This window comes from Bos indicus x Bos taurus, chromosome 12, assembly GCF_003369695.1.
Source record: "Bos indicus x Bos taurus breed Angus x Brahman F1 hybrid chromosome 12, Bos_hybrid_MaternalHap_v2.0, whole genome shotgun sequence".
In the NCBI taxonomy this organism is placed as follows: domain Eukaryota; kingdom Metazoa; phylum Chordata; class Mammalia; order Artiodactyla; family Bovidae; genus Bos; species Bos indicus x Bos taurus.
In genome coordinates, this window is record NC_040087.1 from 85,120,357 (window position 1) to 85,142,824 (window position 22,468).

The 22,468-nt window shown below is 59.5% G+C and overlaps 2 protein-coding genes across 8 annotated transcripts in view; both read left to right on the forward strand.

Annotated features, from left to right (window-relative positions):
* The window catches only part of ARHGEF7 (Rho guanine nucleotide exchange factor 7), a 102,582-nt gene extending 97,941 nt beyond the window's left edge, over positions 1–4,641 (forward strand). For 3 of the 7 annotated variants that reach the window (XM_027557979.1, XM_027557981.1, XM_027557985.1), the window contains 3 exons: positions 1,169–1,268; positions 1,459–1,513; positions 2,352–2,474. In XM_027557979.1, coding sequence (XP_027413780.1) covers positions 1,169–1,268; positions 1,459–1,513; positions 2,352–2,474 — 278 coding nt within the window. Of the gene's footprint in view, positions 1–1,168; positions 1,269–1,458; positions 1,514–2,351 lie in introns of all 7 variants that reach the window. The other 4 variants (XM_027557980.1, XM_027557984.1, XM_027557983.1 and 1 more) reach the window with 2 other exon arrangements.
* Positions 4,642–5,379: 738 nt separating this feature from the next.
* On the forward strand, positions 5,380–19,367 carry TEX29 (testis expressed 29). The gene is made up of 7 exons (XM_027557084.1): positions 5,380–5,484; positions 9,041–9,230; positions 9,444–9,509; positions 10,804–11,016; positions 17,458–17,527; positions 18,289–18,452; positions 19,200–19,367. The coding sequence occupies exons 1-7, from the start codon at positions 5,380–5,382 to the stop codon at positions 19,238–19,240; spliced, it is 849 nt and encodes a 282-aa protein (XP_027412885.1). The 3' UTR covers positions 19,241–19,367.
* The last annotated feature ends 3,101 nt before the right edge of the window (positions 19,368–22,468 follow it).

Below are 22,468 nucleotides of genomic sequence, written 5' to 3' on the forward strand. Positions count from 1 at the left end.
GGGAGAGCTTGCGGTAGATGAGATGCTGGTGGACCGTTAAGTCCCATCCTGAAAGCATGTGTTGTACCGAACGCTCCCGCCACGTGAGGATGCCTGGGGCCCTCGTCCAGTGTGACGGACCTTTGGGAAGGCGAACAGAGGGTCAAGCAGGGAAGACGAGGTCGGGCGCGCCGAAGCGCCGTCTCCGTGGTTAAAGCGTGTGCACCAAACAGCCAGGTGGATGGTATTGGCGAGAAAGCTGCGTTTATCACAGTGACCACCAGCAGGGGCCACGGTGGGTTGCGTCCTGCCTTGGATGTGCATCTGACGTCATTTTCAAAACGCGGAATGATGCACGTCAGTGCTGTGTAACTTTAGAAAGGTGGTTTTCTTCCCTGCACCCTTAAATGAGGTTTGATTCTCGTTAATTTCTGAAGAGCCTGTTTTGCAGTAATGGTTTCTCTGGCCACTGTCCTGGGTAAGCTTTTGTGCTGGGTCTTGGTTAAATGACATAAATATTCCTCTAATACTGTAAACAGTGCTCCTCCTTTTGGTGGAAAAATGCTTATATTCCAGGGAATGTAAATACAGTTTTCATAAGATCAGTAATAAACTTTTTCTTAACCATGTGCTATATAACACTTTTAGCTGTTGCTCTGGAGTTAAATGTTTTAAGGACCAGTTCACTGTTTTGATAAATATAGGAATATGTCTTCTGCGTGATCTGATGGTTCTTCCTAAGATTCTTGAAAAAAATGGCACAAAATTTGATTGATTTGAATATCCCCCAGTAGTTTATTTCCTCCAAAATGCCCAAGTCAATATGGTCAGAATCTTCAACTTTACTACGTGTTGAAAATTTTTAAACCATCCATAATCCAGATCCAAAAACTGAAGCTCAATAAATTGCAAAAAAACACCAAAAAACAAAAAAAAACCCGCTAACCTTTTCTTTGCCCTGTCGTGCTATGGGGCTTGAAGAAGGCTTGGCTTCAGTCTACAGAGGGAGAGGAAGTTGGTAAAGGTTACCCATCCCCATTTTATCTAGAGTATGTATTTCTTAACATACTGGAATTAACACCTGGAATTTAATATTAATAATCAAGTAGTGTTGTATAGTCAAGTTCTTTTAGTTCTGCCGTGGTATTTACCTGTGGGTTTCTTTTTTTTTTTTTTTTAACGATGACAGGTTCACGCAAAGAATCTGCTCCGCAAGTTTTGCTTCCAGAAGAAGAGAAAATTATAGTTGAAGAGACTAAAAGTAATGGTCAGACAGTGATAGAAGAAAAGTAAGCTGTGTCTCAGTGTTTTAAAGTGTCTGTGGCGGGAGGGCTTCCTGGCTGAGGTCCATACCCCGTGCCTGGCATCGGGCCTTGCTGGAGCTGGGCCCAGGTGTGCGGGCCGAGGAGGGCGGGCGGCGGGCGCGGGACGAAGTGGGGTGCTCGCAACCCTCGCTCAGGGTGCCCCCTCTCTGTCTAGGAGTCTCGTCGACACTGTGTACGCACTAAAAGATGAAGTCCAGGAGCTACGACAGGTGCGTTGCCATCTATCTGTAATCATTTTAACGGGGCCGACGAGGAAACCACAGCGTTAGACCTGAAGCCAGCTGTGCACGAGTACCATGAGGCCAGCACGGGAGCCTCCTCCCGGGGACTGGGTCTCAGCAGCAGATCAGCAGGGGGTCTGGGAACCTGAGCGACAGGACGTGCGTCTTTAAGGCGACTTGTTAAGCATTCTCTCCACTGCCCTGGTGTTAGGTGCCAGCAGAGACTGTTCTCTGTCACCAGGTGGAGCATGGTCCAGGTTCTTGAGAAGACCTGTCAAAAAGCCGGTTAGACTAGGCTGCCTCGCCAAGCAGGCGTGTGTGAGCGGCATTGTTTGTGCCAGTGGCTTCCGTGTGCGAGACTCAGCTCGCGGCCGGCCCGGGCTGGACGGACGGCAGGGGACCGGCCATGCACCCAGAGCTGCCCCCGGCCGGCTGCCTGCCATTCTGCCCGCCCAGGGGCCGCGCTGGCATTGGCCGTGGTGGGGGTGACGGGGCCCCTGACTCACCGGGCTCTGTGCCCCCTTCTTGGTGCCGTGGAGACTGTCGCGGGCGTGGGAGAGTGGGAGGGACTTGAGCCCTGCCTCGTTCCTTGCGGCCGCTCTCGCGCTCTGTTCTGTAGATTCTCTGGTTCACAGTGGTAAGCGGAGCGCCAGGCCTGCTCCATCTGCCAGGACCTGCCCTGCGTCTGAGACCCTTGGGGGCCCCATCAGCCATGCCCCTGGCCGTGGTGCAGGGCGGGCTCCTTCAGCAGGGCCCCATCTCCTTGGGGAGGGGTCCCTTTTGGTGCCAATGGCGGTTAACCTCCTACGGTCTGCTTCACCCGCAGGACAACAAGAAGATGAAGAAGTCTCTGGAGGAGGAGCAGAGAGCCCGCAAAGACCTGGAGAAGCTGGTGAGGAAGGTTCTCAAGAACATGAACGACCCTGCTTGGGATGAGACGAACCTCTGAGGGGCGTCCTGGTGCTTCGTTAAGACCGGTTCCGAGACTGAGCCGGAGCCCCTCGACCCCCGCCCCTGACGCTCAGGCTGCGGGCGGGGCCGTGCGTGGAGACTGCAGCCAGGCGGCCGTGAGCTCCAGGCCGAGCCCAGACCACGTCCCCCCCACACCCAGCACCTCGTTCTGCAGTAAGCGCGGTGACGGTGTCTGGACTTGCGGGCTCCGAGTGAACACGTGTCAATGTTAGGTGTGCGTTCCCTGTAAATGCCCCGTTCTGAACGCAGAGAGGTGGTTCCGTCTGGGCTGACTGCTGGGCCGCAGGCCCTTTGCACTCAACCTCTCTGCTCCCGTGCCCTGGGGCTCACCGCTCGTGGGGACCATAGGCTGCAGACACATAGGTGTTTCTGGGGGTGCCTGCTGGGCTGCGGTGCTCCAGAAACACCGCCCGCTGTGTCTGCCTGTGGCTCACCTGCTTAGACCTGCAGGGGCCCCGTCTACCCTCCAGGCTCCCGGTCGAGCGGGGTCGCAGTCCACGTGCAGCACTGGGGCTGAACCCGGGGCCTGGCCTCAGCCCCGAACCCGGGAACCACGTCTGCTGCCCCTGGGCCCCGTGACAGCTGTGTGTACGCCCACCTCGTGTGAGCACGTGCATGGCGGAGGGTGCCTGGCTGGGGCTGGCCTGGTAACTGGGCCAGGTGCATGGTCCCGTCCTCCCAGAAGGAGCAGCTCCCTGAAGCCTGTAAATAAAGTGTGTTATTTATTGCACGTTGCTGCAGCCCGTGAGGACGCACTGCTGGGCGCAGGTGGCCTCTCTGCGTGAGGCCACTCTGACCCCAAAACCTGTCTTCCCGTCGGGCACGGGCAGGCCTTCCGTGCTCACTGAGGAGGCAGTGTCTGAACTGTTTATGCACAAATCAAGCAATAGAACACGCGAGACTCCCCAAGGAGTGGGGGTCAAGACCAGGCCCCCCACGCCAAGTCCAGATGGCCAGGGCCCATAGGAGGGGCCCAGTCCTCGTGCCTAGAGCCCCGCCCGGGGTCCAGCCAGTTCACGGGACCTGCTCCTCCGCCCCGCTCTTCTGAAGAGGTCATTTGTAAAGTGAGATGAACTTGGAGAGGACAAGTGTCGTGTCCCTAAAAGCCCAAGCCCCAGCCCCTGGATCAGGGGCGTCTCAGAAATGCCTGTGTGGCATCAGACGCGACTGTGACGTGCGCTCCTGTGTCTGCGTCGGCCGGACGCCCCTGAGCCGGAGCAGCTGCTCATCTGGGCGCCCGGTCCGCCTCGGCCCCGCCCTCAGCCTCCCCTGCTCGGGGGAGGCTGGGGCCTTGACGGCCTTGACCTTGTAACGGGAGCTGCCGGCTGCCTGTGCTTGCGTTTTGTTTTCTTGGTTAGCGGCAGGGCTGGGGAAGGTGGCCCTGGGAGTGTTTGGTGAGCCCCGTTCTCAAAGCAGGCTCTCTGGTGAGGCGTGAGACCTCGTGGTGGGAAACAATCCGATCGCGTGTGCTGGAGTTTGCTGTCTCAAGCGAATTCTCACTCAGGAACCACGTCCTCACCTGACTCTCCAGCGCTTGCTGCGGGTGGTGCCGCCGCCCTCAGCCCGATGGGGCGCCCGCAGAACCTGCCTTAACTGCTGACTTGAGCCTCGAGGGGGCACACATGTGTTCTCAGCCCTCCTCCCGAGGGGTGGCCGTTGACATGCTTGTGTGACGCATCCTTCCCGGGCCCCAGGGTTTTTACTAAGCTTTCTAGGGAGCAGAGACGATGCATCTGAGCAGTTCTTCCTACAGACCTGCCCTGTTGTCAGTGGACTGCCCCCGTGTCTTGGGGTACCCTCGAGGAGCTCGGGGTCCCAGGGGACGTCAGGAAGGGGCCGTCTGCCTGCTGGAGTCGCCTCTGCCCCACCTTCCACGGACGAGGAGACGGAGCCACGTCCTTGCCCGGGCGGGAGGGGACGGACCAGAGCTGTTGTGGAGGCGTGCTCTGCAGCAGGTTGAGCGATCCTCGCGGACTCCCCACGGGCCCCGGTGCCCGCACCCGTGTTTCCGTAGGACGCGCAGGCCCCCTTTCACAGCCGTGGGGGTGGTCCACGAACGACCCCCGGTGTCCTGGTCTTGACTACTCACGCTCTGTTGTAATTATTATTAAACTGACTATTTTTCTTATGTTACAAACACATCACTTCATTGGCTGTGGTTTTTTTTTTTTTTTTTTTTGCATGTGTGTGTGTTACCTTTATCCTTCTGGATTTGTTTGTTTGGTTGGTTTTTTTTTTGTATTTTAAAATTCTGGTGTGAATTTTTGATGCTGGAAAATATCACATTTATGTTTAAAATCTAGAGTTTGGGAATATTTGAAGATAAGTTAGAAAACAAAGTCTGGGAAAAGGGCTTCCCAGGTGGCACTGGGGGTAAAGAACCTGCCTGCCGATGCAGGAGACGAAAGAGATGGAGGCTCCATCCGCGGGTCGGGGAGGTCCCCTGGAGGAGGGCACGGCAGCCCACTCCAGTGCTCTTGCTTGGAGAGTCCCGTGGACAGAGGAGCCTGGTGGGTATGGTCCATGGGGTCACAGAGTCGGATACGACTGAAGCGATTTAGCACCCATGAAAAATGAGAACAAGTCTGGGGGAAGGAAACGGGAAAGAAAGACTGCCGTCTGGGGGCTGAAGGCTCTCACCCCAGGAGGTCCAGGTCGACCCTATGTGGGGCTTGATGGACGGCAGACGCCTTTCCTTGGACCCTGTGGGCCCCTCAGAGTCGCGTGGCAGGAGGAGGTGGCCTCGCCCTTCCCTCCACTCCGTCCTGCTGGAGGAGGCAGGTGTTTGGGGAGCAGCCAGGCCAGGTTGGGGGGCAGTGTTCCCAGGACGTCCGCCCCTCTCCCCTCCCGGAGCTTCCGCCACAGAGGACGGAGCTGACGGCATGGGGGTCAGGGCCCGGGGCTCCGCGTTCGAGGACGTGTTCTGTCAGACGGCCCAGGCGCCCCTGTCGTCATCTCTGGGTCAGACCTTAGGGAGGCACGTGGCGGTGCGTCTGCCCTTGGGAAGGCTTCCTCGAGTGCAGATGGTGCCAACACGCCTCTGGCTCAGTTTAAAAATTTTTTTTTGTTTGGTCACGCCATGCTGTGTGCGGGCGCTTAGTTCCCTGACCAGGGATCGAACCCATCCCCCTGCATTTTGGGAGCATGGAGTCTTGGCCACTGGACCTCCAGGGACAACTGAGACGCCTTTTCCTCACACCGCTGGGCGCTGGTCTGGGCTCCGTCGGGGCTGCGGTCACCCCATTTAAGTTTCTGTCTTAGATGCAGTATTTAACTCGATTTTACTTGTGAACGAACATGGTTGGCACCGAAGTGGAAGAGGGGTGAAGTTGGGATGCCCCTGCGCCTGGCGCCCCTGCAGGAGTGGATGCTGGGGGGGGTCCCTGTGGTCAGCCGTGGGACTGCTGTCCTGGGCTGGGAGGGTGGGGTGCACGAGGGGACCCAGGCCCCCCACCTCTAACCCCCTGCCGTTGGGTTTGTCTTCTCCCGTAAGAGCCGGGTTAGAGTCTGCCAGAGTCTGAGTGAGGCTCCCTTCCCTGGTTACTGTCCAGCAAGACGGATGACGGCGCTGGTTTCCTGAGGCCGCTGTGGCAGGGGCGGCGAACTGGGTGGGTTCTGACGGCAGAGCCTCATCTCAGGGTCCCAGGGCCTGAAAGCTGGAGCCCACGTGTCTGCGGCACGTCCCTCTGGAGGCCTGGCCCTGGGGGTCCGCTTCCAGCCCCCGTGGTGGCATGTCCCGGGGCCTCGGGCTCAGCCTCTGTTGGCATGAGTCCGTTTGTCCACTCTGGGCCCTCCTCCTGTGGTTCTGTTTCCTCTCCCTGGAGGGAAGCCTGTCACATTGGGCTAGACTTCAAACCGACGGCGTCTGCAAAGGCCCAGCTTCAGTCGGGGGCGCGTGCACGGGTACTCGAGGTCAGGACTGGAATGGACTTTCCAGGAGATACCGTTCGACCTGTCCCCGGGGGATGTGGACTCAGCTCCAGCACTGGCCTGTCCCCTTGCTGGCCTGGGGCACCTCCCCTCGCAGAGGCCACCTGCATGTGGATAGGTTCCCAGGTACCCACCCTCCCCTCCCTGGCACTGACCAGGGAGGAGCGTCTTCTGTTTGAGAGAAGCCAGGGCGGCTCCCACGGTTCCCACGGGAAGACCTCTGGGTCCAGGACAGACCGCGTCTTCTTCTCGGCTAAAATCGCGTCACAAAGGAAAAGGCTCGGCCAATAACAGGAGATGCCAGCCCAGGCCCGCGTGAGCTCCCCGTGGACCCCTGCAGGCCGGCCTGGCCGGTCAGGAAAGTGGGCAACAGACCCTGGGATCCCCGGGCAGAGGGGGAAGATGGTCTGTCTGCTCTTTTTGGGTCCTGCCAGCGCTGTGGTGACCCCGCCCCCTGCCCCACCCACCTGAGCCAGCACTTTGGCCCTGCCCTGGCGGTCTCTCCTGAGCGCCCTCACCTCCCCGGCTTCCCTGTGCTGACCCAGCCCTCACACGGCCGCATGTGACCTTGCCCACTGCTTCCCGGGAAGCTGGTCCATCGGTGAACTTGAACCTGCTGCACGGTGGTGTGAAGTCAGTTCCCAGGAGGGTACCTGGCTGCCAGCACTCCTGGCAGCAGTGTGAACTGGCATGGCCGCTCTGGGGACAGCCCGGCCGCTCAGAATCTGAGCCTGGAGCCACTGCCTGACCCAGGGAGGTGGCCGAGGGAGGTGGGAACCCACGTGCACACAAAACCCACACGTGGACGTCCACAGCGGTGTTACACGTAGCGGGCAAAGAAGTGGGACAGCCCGGATGTCCATCAGTGGACGGACGGATCAGCAGAAGGTCTGCCACGTGGAGGGCTGTCGTGGGGCCGTGAAGGGGGTGGTCTGGCACCCATGCCCCCTGGATGCATCCTGAACGCGGCAGGTGGGAGACACCAGACCGAAGTCTGCGTGTTGTGAGATTCCATGGACGGGACGTGTCCAGAGGCAAATTTGGGCTTGGGGTGGCTTAGAGACCCCTCTGGGAGGGTGGGGGTGCCTGCTCACGGTGCCAGGGGTCTCCCTGGGTTGATGGCATGCTGTGGACCCTGGACCATACACTCCAGATGCCTGAGCTACACCCAGTGGATGGCAGCGTGGCCCTGGGCGCCACTGGACATAAGGGATTGCCTGGCCCCGGGCGCTGCCGGATGCCCAGCCTGACCCTCCGAGCCCCTGGACGTGGGCTCATTGCTGGGCACCCAGCACGGGACAGTCTCGTGCCTGTGTGTGTATCATCACCTTGCTTTCAGGTGAGGAAAGCGGGGTGAGAGAGGCTGGGTCTCGTGGTTAGGGGGGCGGGGGAGCAAAGCCTCTTCATCTCACAAGAGCGGGGGCGAGCTCGGTGCTCCGCCAGGCGCTGGTCAAGGCGGTCCCGCCCCAGAGGCCCTGACCCGGCCCCGGCCGACCGACTGCCTGCTCCCCTCCCCGGGGCTCCCTGCGCCTCGTCACATCTGGCCCTGACCTCCAGTGACCTCAGCTTCCCTGGACTCGGCACCTGCTCCCCGTGGGCTGCGGCTCCCCCCGTGAGCCTCCCGTCCACCCTCGGCCTGCCTGCCTGCTCCCTCCTGTCCTCACCCGCTGGGCCGGAGCTGCTCTTTATCCTCCGACCATTCCCTCCTCTCTGTCCTCCTCTGGGTCACCCTCCCCTCTGTCCCCCCCTCCCCTCGACACTGACACCCCCTCTCCCACCCGCACCCCCTGTTACCCACGCACCGAGGCCGCTCCATCCAGGGCCCGCCCTGCAGCTTCTTGGGGACTGCAGTCCCAGCCGGACTGCACCTGTGCTAGCCTGCCTGTCCACTCGGAGCCCAGGGCCCGCCCCTCCAGCCTGGTTTCCCCTCCTGCCAAGTCCTGTCGGGCTACCAGTCACCAACTGTAATTAAAACAACACGAAACGTGTTTGGTCGTGGCCCTCGTTTAATTTTCCCTGGGTGATCATGTTATCCCAGGCTGCCTCTTGCCTCCTGACGGTCCTTCCAGACGACACTGTGAAGACAGCTCACTCTGCTCTGCACAGACCCTCTTCTGTCGCCTGGCTTCACGCCGTGTGAAGGCCAAAGCCCCGCGTGACCCGCTTGCCTGCTCCTGCTTGGTCTCTGGCCTCCCCTCGCCTGCCGTCCTTGGACTGCAAGTAGATTCAGCCAGTCCATCCTAAAGGAGATCAGTCCTGAGTGTTCATTGGAAGGACTGATGTTGAAGCTGAAGCTCCAATACTTTGGCCACCTGAGGCAAAGAGCTGACTCATTTGAAAAGACCCTGATGCTGGGCAAGATTGAAGGCAGGAGGAGAAGGGAACGACAGAGAATGAGATGGTTGGATGGCATCACTGACTCAATGGGCATGAGTTTGAGTAAACTCCAGGAGTTGGTGATGGACAGGGAGGCCTGGAGTGCTGTGGTTCACGGGGTCCCAAAGAGCCAGACAGGACTGAGCGGCTGAACTGAACTGAACTGAACTGCGTGCCGTCCACAGGCACGCCGGGTCCTCCAGGGCTCTCAGCTTCACCAGGCCTGCCTCGCCCCAGGGCCTCGGGGCCTCAGCCTTGCGGGACCCGGTTCTGCAGAGGAGACTGGCTGGGCAGCGGGACGGGCGTCGTGCAGGCAGGGGCTCGGGGCGGGGTCCGCAGGCCGCTTCCCCCGGCTCGGCCTGTGTGACGTCACGGGGCCTGTGTGACGTCACAGCCGGCAGGCGGGCCTGCCCTGGCCGGTGCCGAGGTGGGTGGGGCGCTGGGCAGTCCTTTGCTTGGTCCGAGCGCTGCTGTGCACGTGGAGCGTGTCGCGAGGCGCGTGGCCGGGGCTCGGCCAGGACATGCCTGCCAGGTGGGCCCGGGCCCCCGCCGGCCGCCCCCGTCCCGTGCCGGCCAGGCCGGGGCCCCGCACTGACCAGCTCTCTCCCCAGGTTCCCGTGACCCCTCGGCCCTCCTTCAGCTGCTACGATGAGATATGCGCCCGAGTTCAAGAAGTCCCCCTCGCACCTCCTGAAGAAATTTGCAGGTGACTAGCTAGCCTGCAGGGGCGGCGGCCGGCCCGGCCCGGGGTGGGCGGGGACTGTGCATCCCCGACAACGGGGGACACGCGGACAGCGAGGGGCCCTGAGGGCCGGGCCTTTCCAACCACGCCCACACCTCTCCCTTCTCCATCGAGTGACCCGTCCAGGGGCCCCTCGGAGGACTCGCCCCAGCGTGCCCAGGGACCTGGGGGCCGGCCTCCACACTGGGAGGGCGGGGCGCTCCTGAGCTGGAGGGCGGGGCCGCGGGCCGAGGTGGGGTCAGAGAGGGTCCCAAGGCTGGACTGAAGTGACTTAGCAGCAGCAGCAGCAAGGCAGGAAGGCCAGGTCGGAGCTGTTGGCGTCCCCAAACCCTCGCTTCACTGCCGTGGAGACTGGACATAAAGGAGACCCCCTAAGATGGCTTACATCTGGTTTCCCAGGGATGTCCCGAGTGGGCTTCCCCCCACAGGAGGCTCTCTGCCTGGGACGGGGTACCCTGATAACCTCCTGCACCTGGGCTGTCCAGGGAGCCCTCCTCCCCCATCTGTTTGGGGAGCCTGCCCCCCAACCTGGGTCTGTCTGGGGAGCCTGCCCTCCTCCCCCAAGTCTGGGGAGCCTGATCCCCCCATCTGTCTGGGGAGCCTGTCCCTGGGGATCCTTCCCCCACCAGGTCTGTCTGGGGAGCCTGTCCCCCACGTCTGTCTGGGGAACCCGCCCCCTCCAACCCCCTCCCTTCTATCTGGGGAGCCCCCGCCACCTGTCTGTCTGGGCAGCCCTGATGCAGGCCCGCAGGACGTGAGCGGCTCTCACACCCAAGGCACATGTCTGGTTCTGGACTCTTTCTAAGCCCAGGTTTCACCTCTGGGAACCAGGATGCAGGACTCCCGACTGCAGGAGCCAGACCGGAGGAGGGCGGGGAGGGGACCAGTGGGGCAGCTGTGGCCCTCGAGGGTCCTGCCCGTCCGTGCAGCTCACGCTGCCCCGGGCCCTGAGCTCTGTCCTTCTCAGAGGACTTCTGAATTCTGAAATGACCCACGGCATCATCGCTTTCACACACCCTGTGCTTACACCTGACTTGGTAACACTTCCTGCCCCAGCTCCCGGCGCCCATGGTGTCAGACCTTCATTCCCGGTCTCTCTGTGGAGCGCGGAGCCTGGCGAGCTCTTGCCGAGATGCGTTAGTTCTTAGTCACTGGAGGACCCCGCGTTATCCTGTGTAATTAACTTGACGCTAATTTGTTAAGAAATTGCATTTCTTTCCAGATCGGACTCTCAGAGTGAGGTCTGTGTGACACGCAGTGAAAATCGTAGCAAAACCCACCGCGCGTCCCTGCCCTGCACTCCTCGGAGTCCGCGGGGGCTGCAGCCGCAGGGGATGCCCTCCTTATGTCTGCTTTGCAGTGTGCGACATCCCGCTGTACGACATATGTGACTACAACGTCAGCAGGGATCGCTGCAAGGAGCTTGGCTGCTGCTTCTATAAAGGCATCTGCTACGAGAAGGCTGTGCCCAGTGAGTACGCCCCCCCGGGCCTGGGACAGCAGAGCCCCCGCGGGCCTGGGGTGGCAGAGCCCTGCAGGCCTGGGACGGCCTGCCCGCCTCGCCCCGGTCCCCCTTGCTGGACGGGCCTCCTTCCACGTCCCCTGGCCACATCACCCTGCTTGGTGCCACCCAGAAAAGAGTGCTTGGAGGGGCTGGCTGGGGGCCTTCATCCACGGGGAACGTTCACTGCCCAGAGGGCTTACGCACTACTGCAGGGGTTTCTTTGAGCTCCCTCCATCCTGGGGGCGTAGAAGGCTGAGCTGGAGCCCCTGGGTCCACAGAAAGAGCCGGCTCGGGCCGGGGCCCCTTGCACGGTGCGCAGGGACACACCTGACCCGGTGGGGGTTGCGGCCGCAAGGGCCCAGGACGGGCCACCGTCAAGGGTCAGAATAAGACGTCAACCCGACACAACTCTGTTCCCCATCCTGAGCCCGGGGACGGACCTGGGGGTCAGGGTTGGACTGGCAGGGATGCCCGGGAGGGTGGGGGCCTGAGCCGGGGAGTGGCCACACCCCCAGGCCAGGCAGTGTGGAGGGCACCCCGGGAAGCAGGACTCGGGGGGCGGCCTGAAGCAGGTGGGGGGTGGGGAGGAGGAGGTGAGCCACGATGCCTGGACCCCAAGGGACGCTGCCACGGCGCTCTCTGGATTTTCTGCCTCTGCTCATGTGGGTTAGTGTCTCTGAGCCCTCAAGCTCCACTTGGTGGTACATGCATTTTCCTGGCCCGTATGCCTCCCTTTTAGAAGGAGGGGTGAGGGCTTGAGGACTTTGGGGAAGGGCACACGGTCTCGGGAACAGGCAGTCTGCAGGAGGACTCATCAGACGCAGGAAAGAGCCCCGGGCACTGGCTGCGGACCCTCAACAGCTCGGACGCTTTGGGAAATGTATCCCGGGCCCCTGCCCCCCGGGGGGCATGCTGTGCTCTGCAGCCCGCCAGGTCTCCTCTCTGGTCCCAGGGGGGCTCAGCCCCCCACCCCCAAGACCTGCCTTCTCGTTCCTGGAGCTTGGAAGCCACTGCCCCAGGGGGCAGGCAGTCCCACTTAAAACGTCACTCCAGCGCCTTCAAGAAAGTGATGTTCTAGGCAAAACAGTTCAAGAAGCTAAAGCATTGGCAAGATCTGGGTTCAGTCAAATGGGGAGCAGTGTCTTCCCGTGGGGTGAAGATTTGGTACTTAGGTCAAAAGAGGCATCAGTTTGGCTCAAAAAAGAGGCAGAAAAGAGGCTGTATATTTGGGACACTCCATTGGAAAAGCCCCTGATGCTGGGAAAGATTGAAGGCAGAAGGAGAAGGGGGCGACAGAGGCTGAGGTGGTTGGATGGCATCACCGACGTGATGGACACGAATGAGCTTGAGTGGGCTCCAGGAGCTGGTGATGGACAGGGAGGCCTGGCGTGCTGCAGGCCGTGGGGTCGCACAGTTGGACACGACTGGGCTGGTGTCCCAGGATCTCTGAGGCTCTGCTAACTCGTCCTGACTCTGTTTCTCTCTGATCCTCAGACCGCACGCTCTTGGTGGACCTATCTTTGGCTTTGCCGACTGTTTTCTTTTGTGGCTCAAATCGACCAGTTTGCTCCTCTGGTGAGACTTTAGTTTCCAGGATTATACATTCAACCTCAGAATTTCTATTTGGTTCCTTTTTTAATTAAATAATTTCTCTCTTTTTGTTGGTGAGACATCATTCTCATACTCTGTCCTTCAGATATGGCCGCCTTTAGTTCTCTGAGCCTGTTTAAAATAAAGTCTCTGCCCAGTAAGCCTAATATCTGGGCTTCCTGAGAGACCATTTCTATTGATGGCCTTTTTCATATCATGTACAATGGCCATATTTTCGTGTTACTTTGCATGTGTCATATCTTTTTAGTTGTTGTTGAAAACCAGACATTTAAATTATATAATGTGGTGACTCTGAAAACCAGGTTCCCCTGCCTCCTAAACCTCTCGCTGGGGCTGGGTCATTGTCTAACAGTACTTTTCTAAGTGGATTCTGTAGCGTCTGTTTTCTTTGAAGCTCACTGAAGACTCTCTTTGGTTAGCCTAGTGGTCAGCTAGTGTCTGGACAGAAACCTCCGTAGATGCCCGGAAATAATCATCTCCCAGTCTCCGCCAAGGGCCCTGTGTGTGGGCCGGGACCCCGTGTCACCCAGGTGGTCCCCAGCTCTGCCTTAGTCTCCGCTTCCTGCTTGCACGGAACCTGAAGCTCAGCCAGCAGGGTGAGCCTGGGACCGCCTCTGCTCTCCTAGGCTGCTCCCTGCCTTCCAAGGGCCGCATCACAGCTCTCCAAGTCTCCCTGGAGACAACCGCTCCCCAGGCTTTCCCGCGAAGCTTTCTGCTCAGCCTGTTGTTTGCCCCGAGCTGCTGTCAACCACGTCAGCCGCTGTGGTTTCGACAGTCGCCTCTGATTGCTTCCAGCCGACCGTAATTTGCTGCTTCTGGCATTTTCCATCCTTTTGTTGCCGTTTTGCAGTTTTGGTGGTTGGACACATCTCACTATGTGGAGAGCAGCCAGTCTGGCTCACTTCGTCTCCATCATGGAGTTTCTCTTCTTAGAGGATGTTGGTGTCCTAAGCCCATATGCAGCTTAGTTTTTCTGAGACGTGTACTGTGGGAAGCTCCTAAAAGCAGGGAACTTTAACACCCAAGGGTAGTGGGTTTGCTCTTCAACCTTCTATATATAAAGATGCAAAAGACATTAAACTCCCAGGTCAAGTCCCAGGACAGGTCACTGCTGCTGTTCAGTCGCTCAGTCGTGTCTGACTCTGCGACCCCATGGCCTGCAGCACGCCAGGCTTCCCTGTCCTTCACCAACTCCTGGAGTTTGCTCAAACTCACGTCCACTGAGCGGGTGATGCCACCCTCTGTCGTCCCCTTCTCCTCCTGCCTTCAGTCTTTCCCAGCATCGGTTCGTCGTTTTGGCCGTTAATCATCCCTGTGTGCTCACATCCTAATGAAATGGAGCCCTAATAGCATGAAGCAGTGACACGGATCATTCAAGGAAGATCGCAGCCAGCGAGAGAACAGAAACTCAAGCTGATGCTTTTTCTTCTTTCATCTGTTCCGTCTCTGAGCATCTTCTCATCAGAATTTCGTGGTGGGAGCTGGCCACTTGTAAATGTTTGTATTTGAGACATAGTGTAAATTGGTACCATCACCTATCACTTATTTGAAAAATAAGCCTTATTCTTTTCAGCACCTAAATTACTAGTGTCTCTAAGGAACCTAGAAAAGAACACAAACCCAGGAATTTTCTGTCCTTGAAGAGGGCTCATTGTTCTACAAGTGGGTATGTCATTTTTTGCATGGAGGTGAGGGCTGAGCCTCTTTCCATCCTTTCGGTTATAACACACGAGTCGTGTGGGCTGGGCCTTTCTTCCGACTTCCCTCGAGTTTGCGAGCGTGGCCTGTCTGTGGGCAGAGCCTGGGCAGCGAGCCCTGCACTGGGCTCTTACCGTGCCCTCGGTACTTTTCGTTTCTTTGACATTTTCTCGTTTAAGAGGCACGTGAACCTTTGTGCTGTAAGTTGTAGTGTTCCGTGACAGGGTATTATGAGCTCTTTGTGCTCATAATTCCATGTTATGAAAACCTTTCACCAACTTCTTAAATTGGCTGGTTTGAAGTGCACTTCGTGTTATGGCATAATCTGTATTATTAAGAACGTGAACTTGGGGAATTAGCATTAGATCTTTGAGAAAGAAATGAGAACTCAAAGAGAATGACTTGCTTTCAGTCTTCAGCTTGAGTTTCGGGTACACCATTTAACCTGTCATTTTTTTTTCCGCTAAGTATGTGACTTCAGTTTCTTTGTGGGACTTGCTGAGACAATTTCAAAACTTTTGTTTAACTATCTGGGGGAGGCTTTGCCAAGATATTTTTTCAATTGCTGCTGTTTCTGAGTGATCAATCATAATATGTGTTATATGATAAATCGCACATATTGCTTGCCACTGATGGATGCTGGCTGGAGATTGCAGAGAGAATCATTGAGATTCAGTCTCTGCCTTCAAGAGCTCGACCTCAAGAAAGAAAAGTACTTGCACCAAGATACCGAAGATACAACCGACAATTGAAAACTAAAACTTTTAACCGACTAAATCCGCGTGTCTCTCTAACAGGGATCCACTTACATTTAGATTCTGAATCCCTTTCATAAACCAGGACACAAATAGATTCTGAATTTCTTTCATGAAACGGGACACAAATCACACTAAGGAACAGCTGCTTCTGGGAATGCAAGAACGTGTGGGCTGCTGTCTTCTCCCTGGGTGGTGGTTTAGTCGCTCAGTCATGTCCAGCTCTTTTGTGACCCCGTGGACTGTAGCCCACCAGGCTCCTCTGTCCATGGTATTCTCCAGGCAAGAACACTGGAGTGTGTGTGGCCATTTCCTCCTCCAGGGGCTCTTTCTGACACAGGGACTGCAGGCGGATTCTTTACCATCTGAGCCCCAGGGGCTTCCTCTTCTTCGCTTGGAAGCTCCTAATTCACTCTTAGGCTTGGTTTCAGTTCCGTTCATTCGACACCGTTTAAAGTGCGTTGACTGCACGGAGGTCTAGGAACTGCCCCGTATTATCTATCACCAGGTGATAAATTACCAAGCTTAATGGCTTTAAGCAGCAATTCAGAGGCTTGGCTGGGTGGTTTGGGCTCAGGTGGCTCACGAGACCGCATTTAAGATTTCGGGAGGGGGTGGTTGTCTGAGGCCAGCCCGGGGCTGGACGAGCTGCTTTGAGGCTCTCAGTCTGCTGCGGGGCAGCACTGGGTGTGCACAGAAGCCTGCTCCACGCCACAGGTCAGCTCGCAGCTGTGAGATGCTGTGAGATGCTCTTCCCCGAGGCCAGCGGCCGGACCATGAGCTGGGCCGCAGCCGCAGTGACCCTGACCTTGGAGGTCGCGTCCCCCTGCAGTGCCCAGTTCAGAGGTCACCACGGGAGTGTCTACACCACTGCGTTCATACTGGGGGTAAGAAACATGAGGCAGGTTATCATAGTCCTGGAGGCGAGGAGGTGAGCCCAGGGGAACGCCTTTACACAGCCAAGGCATTGGGGACAGAAAGAAGCCAACTGCCAGGAGGCGCCTCCAGCAAGAAGCTCCCAGCCGGTCATGGTCCTGGGGCGGCGGCTGCCCCCAAGCACCCCCACGCCCTCTGCCTGTGAACTCGCTCGTGAGAGCCTGCCGCATACTCAGCCCCTGCTCACCGCCCTGGGTGGCGTCGCCCCTTTCCGTTTCCTGACTCGAGCCTCACATCTGGGACCCCGCGGCCCCAGGGAACCACCAGCGAGGATGCTGTCTGATGCTGCTGTTACTGGGTCAGGGGCAGACGGCTCAGAGGAAGGAGGAAGCGAGGGACTGAAGAGGTCACGTCACACGTTGGGTCGGCATTCGCCAGCCGGCTGCTGCCTTGCTTGGAGAAAGGGTAAAGGGTCGGCGAGGAGGCCAGCTGAGCATGCTGATGGCCCAGCCAGGGTCAGGGCTCAAGCTCCTTGCATAGGGCACTGTGCAGGCCCACCTGCCTGCCTCGCTCCTTAAAATCCTGGCCTGAGCCTCACGAGAACTCGGGGACAGAACCAGGGGGAGACGGTCCAAGTGCTTCCACGCGGAGCTCCTAGGCCCTGGGGACGTGGGTCCTGCCCTTCAGTCGTCCGAGTCCCGAGCTGGCTGGCGGAAGGAGGCCCAGCATCAGTCCGTAGGGAAGGCTGGCCCCCTGGACCCGCCTGTGAGCCTGGGCACCGAGAGGGCCCCCAAGGTGGAGGACCACCCCGCGCCCCGGAAGGCCTGGGGGTCGCCCAACTCCTCCCTCCCTCTCCTTCCCAGGAGTGGACAAGGGCTGAGAGTTCACACCCATAAGGGGTGCTCCTGCACAGGGACACTCGGGGGGCATGGTTGCCCTGAGTCACCTTGAGAAGCACCGGGCCTTCCTTTGGGGGCTAGTCTGGAGAAGGTGGGAGCCACTGGGGGCAGTGGCCACCCCTCATGGATAAAGGAGTCAGACTGAAATTTGCAGTCAGACCTGTGCAATTTGTCACCTGAAAGCGCCTCCTAATGTCTTGGGACAACTGACCTGTGTACTGAGGGACCATTTCCAGGGAGGCCAGGACAGAGGGAGGCCAGGGCAGGGGGCAGCCCAGGTCCCAGGAGGCTGGGTGCTGCTGATTCTGGAGGACAGATGGACAGAATGTTTGGACAGACATCCAGACAGATGGACGGCCCACCCCATCACTGTCCTCAGGGGACGGTTCTAGGGGGCTCTCACGAGGGCCAGCTCGGGTCCCTGGATGCGTTTCCGGGGGAGGAAGGGGCAGAGGCTAAGCCGGGCTGGGGGCGTGGCCGGCGGCGGGCGGGGGGCGTGGCCGCCGCTGGGAAGCAGGCGGCTTTGGGGAGACGCTGGCCCGCAGTGACGCCCAGGAACTGTTTTCCAGGTTACGTACAGGTGTTTTCCGCCCTGATCGTGATCATTGCTGGGGCTTTTGTCATCACCATCATTTACAGGTCAGCGCTTTCCTTCTCTGAACCTCACCTGCGGGCCCGAGGGGACAGGAACAGGGTGCTGTGTGGGCGGGCGGCTCCCAGACTTGCTGCGGTGTGGGCGACGAGGAGGGCCGTCTTTGGGCATGAGCCGGCCAGGGTGCGCGCTTTCCTGCCCAGCACCCTCAGGGCTGATGCCAGCGGCACTGAAGGACGCTGGTGCCAGCCTGGCTCCTCGCATCTCAGCCTCACGGCCAGTGAGCGCGGTCTGCAGGCCGCCAGGCCCCACCCTCGGCCTGCGCGGTTGCGGTTGCGCGGCAGGCTTGTGCTCAGGCATGCGTCGGGGGTGCGTGTTAGTGGTCAGGACCCGCCCTCCAGGCCCCGCAGCTGCCACAGGTCCTCAGGCAGGGCCGGACTGCAGCCTGCACTCGGGCCCCCGGCCCCTGTCCCGTGAATGGAAGCCGGTGAGGCTGGTTGAACCACTCCATCCAACGGCGAGGAAAAAGCATGTTCCTCCTCCAAGTGGAGCCGGGTGGCACCTCTGTGGCCCGGCCTGGCCGTGACCGTGGCCCACGCACACCCGGCCCGCTCCCTGTGTGTCTGTGGGAGCCTGGGTGCCACGCGCCCGGTGAGTCTGGAGTTTGTGTGAAACAAAGCTGAGGCGACAGAGCATTTCTCCTTCAAACCCGCGGGCAGGGTCGTGAACGCTGTGATGCTGCGGGTGTGTCCCGGTGGAAGGCCGGGCGGCCCCTCGGGGTCCCCATCCTTTTCTCTCTGCCCATCAGAGTCATCCAGGAGAGCCGGAGAGACAAGGAAGTCCCCACGGAGGCGCCTGTGTCGGCCAAGTCCAGCGTCCAGGTGGAGACGCAGCCCCCCAGCAGCGCGGGGGCGGGCTCGAAGGCCCCGAGCGTGGAGAGGCCGCAGTCCAAGGAGAGCCGCACGGAGGACGGTAAGGCGGCGGGCCAGCCGGCTTCACTTCTGCCGAGAGCGCCTCTGCTGGAGACCCTCGGCCTCCACCCCGGCCCCGCGTGTGCTGCTCGCCTGCTAGCCTGAACAGGAGCACGATCTGTCTTCTCTGACCCGGAGGGTGGGCTTGTGAGGTGGGCTCCGCCCGTGGCGTGGCTTCCGTCCACAACGTCCTCCCTTTCCTGCCCCCAGGCCTGGCAGGCAGGGGGCGCAGGGCGGTGGGCTGACCTCTCTCAGGAGCTGGCTGGAAGCCGGCAGTCTCAGAGCACCGCCGCCTGGGACACGTCCTGCCCGTGCTGGTTCCCAGGAAGCCCCTTGCCCTCGCAGGCAGGCAGCTTTGGCCGGAGCCCCTGGCGGGTTCGAGGAGACATGGCTGCGGTGACCAGCTGTCCTGGGCCGTGGTCGGTGGGAGTCAGCCTCGGGCTCTCACTGTCCCAAGGGGCAGCGAGCAGGCTGCCTGGCTGTCCTCTGGGACCTGGCTGCAGCCCTGGGGGGCCTGCAGACTTGGTGCTCACCTCCCATGGGGGTGCTCTTCAGGGGCTGCAGAGGCTCTGGCCCCAGGACTCAGCGGAGAGACCCCAGTGGGGGAGGCAGAGACCCAGCTGCCAAGCACGCTTCTGAGTGAATCGCATCCCTGCAGCTGCATCCACAGGCCCTGGAGGGTCTCCCCCTTGGGTGGCCGAGAGTCCCACTCAAAACCCACTTCTCTCTGTTTTATCTTTAAATCCAGCGAGTCTCATAGTAACAGAGGAGGAGGAAACAGAGGACTGAGGCGCGAGACAGAGGCTGAGTGATGACGGGAGGAAAACTCTGACCGCGGTGGGGCGGCCGGGGAACGGCCGAAATATTTTGTAGAGTGACCACCGGTGAGAGAAAATAAAGGTATTTTGAAATGCTTGTGCTCTGTGTTGGGTCCCCAAAGCTTGTTTTTCTGCCTCAGGAGGGAGCAACCCCTGAGCTGAGACTGGGCCCCAGGAGCTTGCGTTCTCGACGCTCAGCTTGTTCCAACCTGGGCCAGGCAGCCCACGGTGCCAGCTCACCCCCACCCAGGGTGGGCTGCCGGCTCGAGACGGGTGGTCACTCAGACCCACAGGGAAGTCAGGCCTGGCCCATTTTACATGTCAGCCTGACGGGCCGCTGGGTGTCAGGGACACGGTCATATGTTATTCTGGATATTTCTGGATGAGGTTTCTGGGTGGGGAAGGTGGACTGAGGGGACCACAGCCCCTCCCTAGTGAGGGTGAAGGTGTAAGTGTCTCTCAGTCGTGTCCGACTCTTTGCAACCCTGTGGACTGCTCCTCTGTCCGTGGGATTCTCCAGGCCAGAATACTGAAGTGGGGTGCCATTCCCTTCTCCAGGGGATCTTCCCAATTCAGGGATGGGACCCGGGTCTTCCGCATGGTGGGCAGATTCTTTCCCTGGGTGGGCCTCTGCGGTCCGTCCTGAACAGAAGGAGGAAGGAATAGGCTGACCCTCCCATCGAGGGAATTCCTCATGCCCGCCCTGGCTGCCTTTGAACTGAGACATCATCTTTCTCCTGCTTCGGAGTCAAGCTGAGACGGCTCTGCCCCGGTCTTGGGCCTGACGGACGCAGCCTGGCGTGGGCGGCACAGACTCTGCTGGGCCAGGGCTGCTGGCGCTTCTCGGGATGTGTCCGCCCCCAGTTCCTGTCAGTCAGTCAGTCGGTCGGTCTCGGGCTGATTCTGTTCCTCTGGGGAACCTGACCAGGACCCAGCTGGGTAGTAGAGAACCTGGCCTCAGCCCAAAGAGAGACCTGGCGCCTGAGGTCCCTGCTGAGCCATGGAGTGTCCCAAGTATAGGCGTGTCTTGTGATGGGGCGAGGGGGCTGGGCCTAGGTCATACCCACACGGTGACTCGGGTGGGGGACTGGCCACAGAGAGACCAGCCCTGGATCTCAGCCTGACCTCTGGGAGGACAGAAGGCTGGAGATCGGGCAGCGATTCAGCCACGTCTGTGATGAAGCCACCGCACACACTCAGAGGTTGAGGCTGAGCCAAGCGCCCCGGGCAGGGACCCCGTCGACCAGGCAGGGGGTGATGTGTCCTGACAACAGGGCTGCACCACCTGTGGACGCTCCCACCCCATCTCGTGTGCCTGCCTTGGCTAGAAAGGAAGAGACGCATCCGTTTGTTTTCCTGAACCTGTGATCGTGGGAGTCGTGCTTCCCTGAGCTCTGTGACTTGTTCTAGCAGATTGTGGGCCACGAGGGTGCTTGTGAAGGCCCCCGAGGGTGCAGCCAGCCGGCCTGGAGCACGGGCACTCCGGGGACCCCGGGATGATGGCCGGTGTTGGAGGGGACGGCTGGTCCCTCCGGTCGTGCGGTGTGGCCACCCCTTCCTCACCACAGTGACCTCCCTGGGTGGGAGGTGGGCTCAGCTCTGCTCCCCGCTGGGGTCAGGAGGACGCCCGCCCTGGCGCGGGGAGGGGGGCAGGCCTGCTCTGTGAATGCACAGAATGCGGCCCCTTGGCTGCAGATTGGGTGGAGAGGGTACCAGTCCTGGTCTCGGGTGTCTGAGGGAAAGCGGCCATCCTGCAGAGAGCCACCGGTCTAGAAGACTGGCAAGAGCCGCGCCCTGTCTTGCATCCTAAATCTCGGGACTGTGTGTTCTCCGCGGCTATCCACTGCCCCTCTACAGCGGGGAAGCCAGACAGCCCTCATCAGAGGGAACAACCCGCTTCCGTAACCGGCCCATCCACACGCTGACAGGTTATGTAACAGTTCTCATTGTCCTCACTGTCTAAGAATAAAAACACTTTATTCTCCAAGTAAGGCAGCGTACTCTATAATCTGATCTTTTGATGAAGCAAAGAAAAGCTGGTTTATTTTTAGATAATGAACGTGCTGATAAGTCCTAATTTGGCTCCAGTGCCTGTAAGCGCCCGACGCAGTCAGCCTGCGCCCCCTTCTCCGCGGGCACATGGGCGTGGCCGTGCCTCCGCCGGCACGTGGCAGCTTTCCGGGTCCGAGCCACACAGAGGCTGCTGTTGGTTCTCCACAAAGAAGAGAATTCAAGTCAGAGTGTTTTCTTTGGCTCAAAACTCTCCCTTCGCTCCCGTGATGATTTCTAGTCTGGCTTTTCTTGTGCTTGTCTCTAGGTTGCAAGCAAGTGGGTTTTAAAAATGAATCCTCATCTCTCGTCTCCATAGTGTGGTTTTAGGAATTAAGTGGGGGTCTGTTGGTAGAGGTAAAGAACCTGCCTCCCAATGCAGGAGACACAAGAGACGTGGGTTTGATCCCTGGGTAGGGAAGATGCCCTGGAGGAAGGCATGGCAACCCACTCCAGAGAATCGCATGGACAGAGGAGCATGGTGGGCTACAGTCCCTGGGGTCACAGAATCAGACACGACTGAAGTGACTGAGCACGCATGCACACACTTAGGATAAAGGTCACTCTGAGGGCAGAAGGCTCTGTGCCCCCTCCATGTGGTGAAAGTGTGAATGTGAAAGTGAAGTCGCTCAGTGTGTCTGACTCTTTGCAGCCCCATGGCCCGTAGCCCTCCAGGCGCCTCTGTCCATGGGATTCTCTGGGCAAGAGTACTGGAGTGGGTTACCATTTCCTTCTTTAGGGGATCTCCCCGACCCAAGGATTGAACCCAGGTCTCCTGCATTGCAGGCAGATTCTTTACCCTTTGAGCCACTAAGGAAGCCCTAATACTGGAGTGGGTAGCCGTTCCTTTCTCCAGGGGAATCTTCCCGACCCAAGAATCGAACCCCGGTCTCCTGCAATGCAGGCAGATTCTTTACCAGCTGAGCCACCTGGGACGTGGGGGCCTCTTCCTTCTGGAGCCTGGCTGGCGCCCTGGGAGAGGCGTCGTGTCTCCCGGTCACAGACGCGTCTGGACATGGAGAGGGACCAGAGCGAGTGGCTGAGCTTGGATGCTCAGCCCGGGCCTACTGGCCCGGGGTGTCTGGGGCGTCACAGGGGCAGCAGGCGAGGCTGTGGAGATGCCTGGGCCGCGGGGAGCCCCGCCTGACCC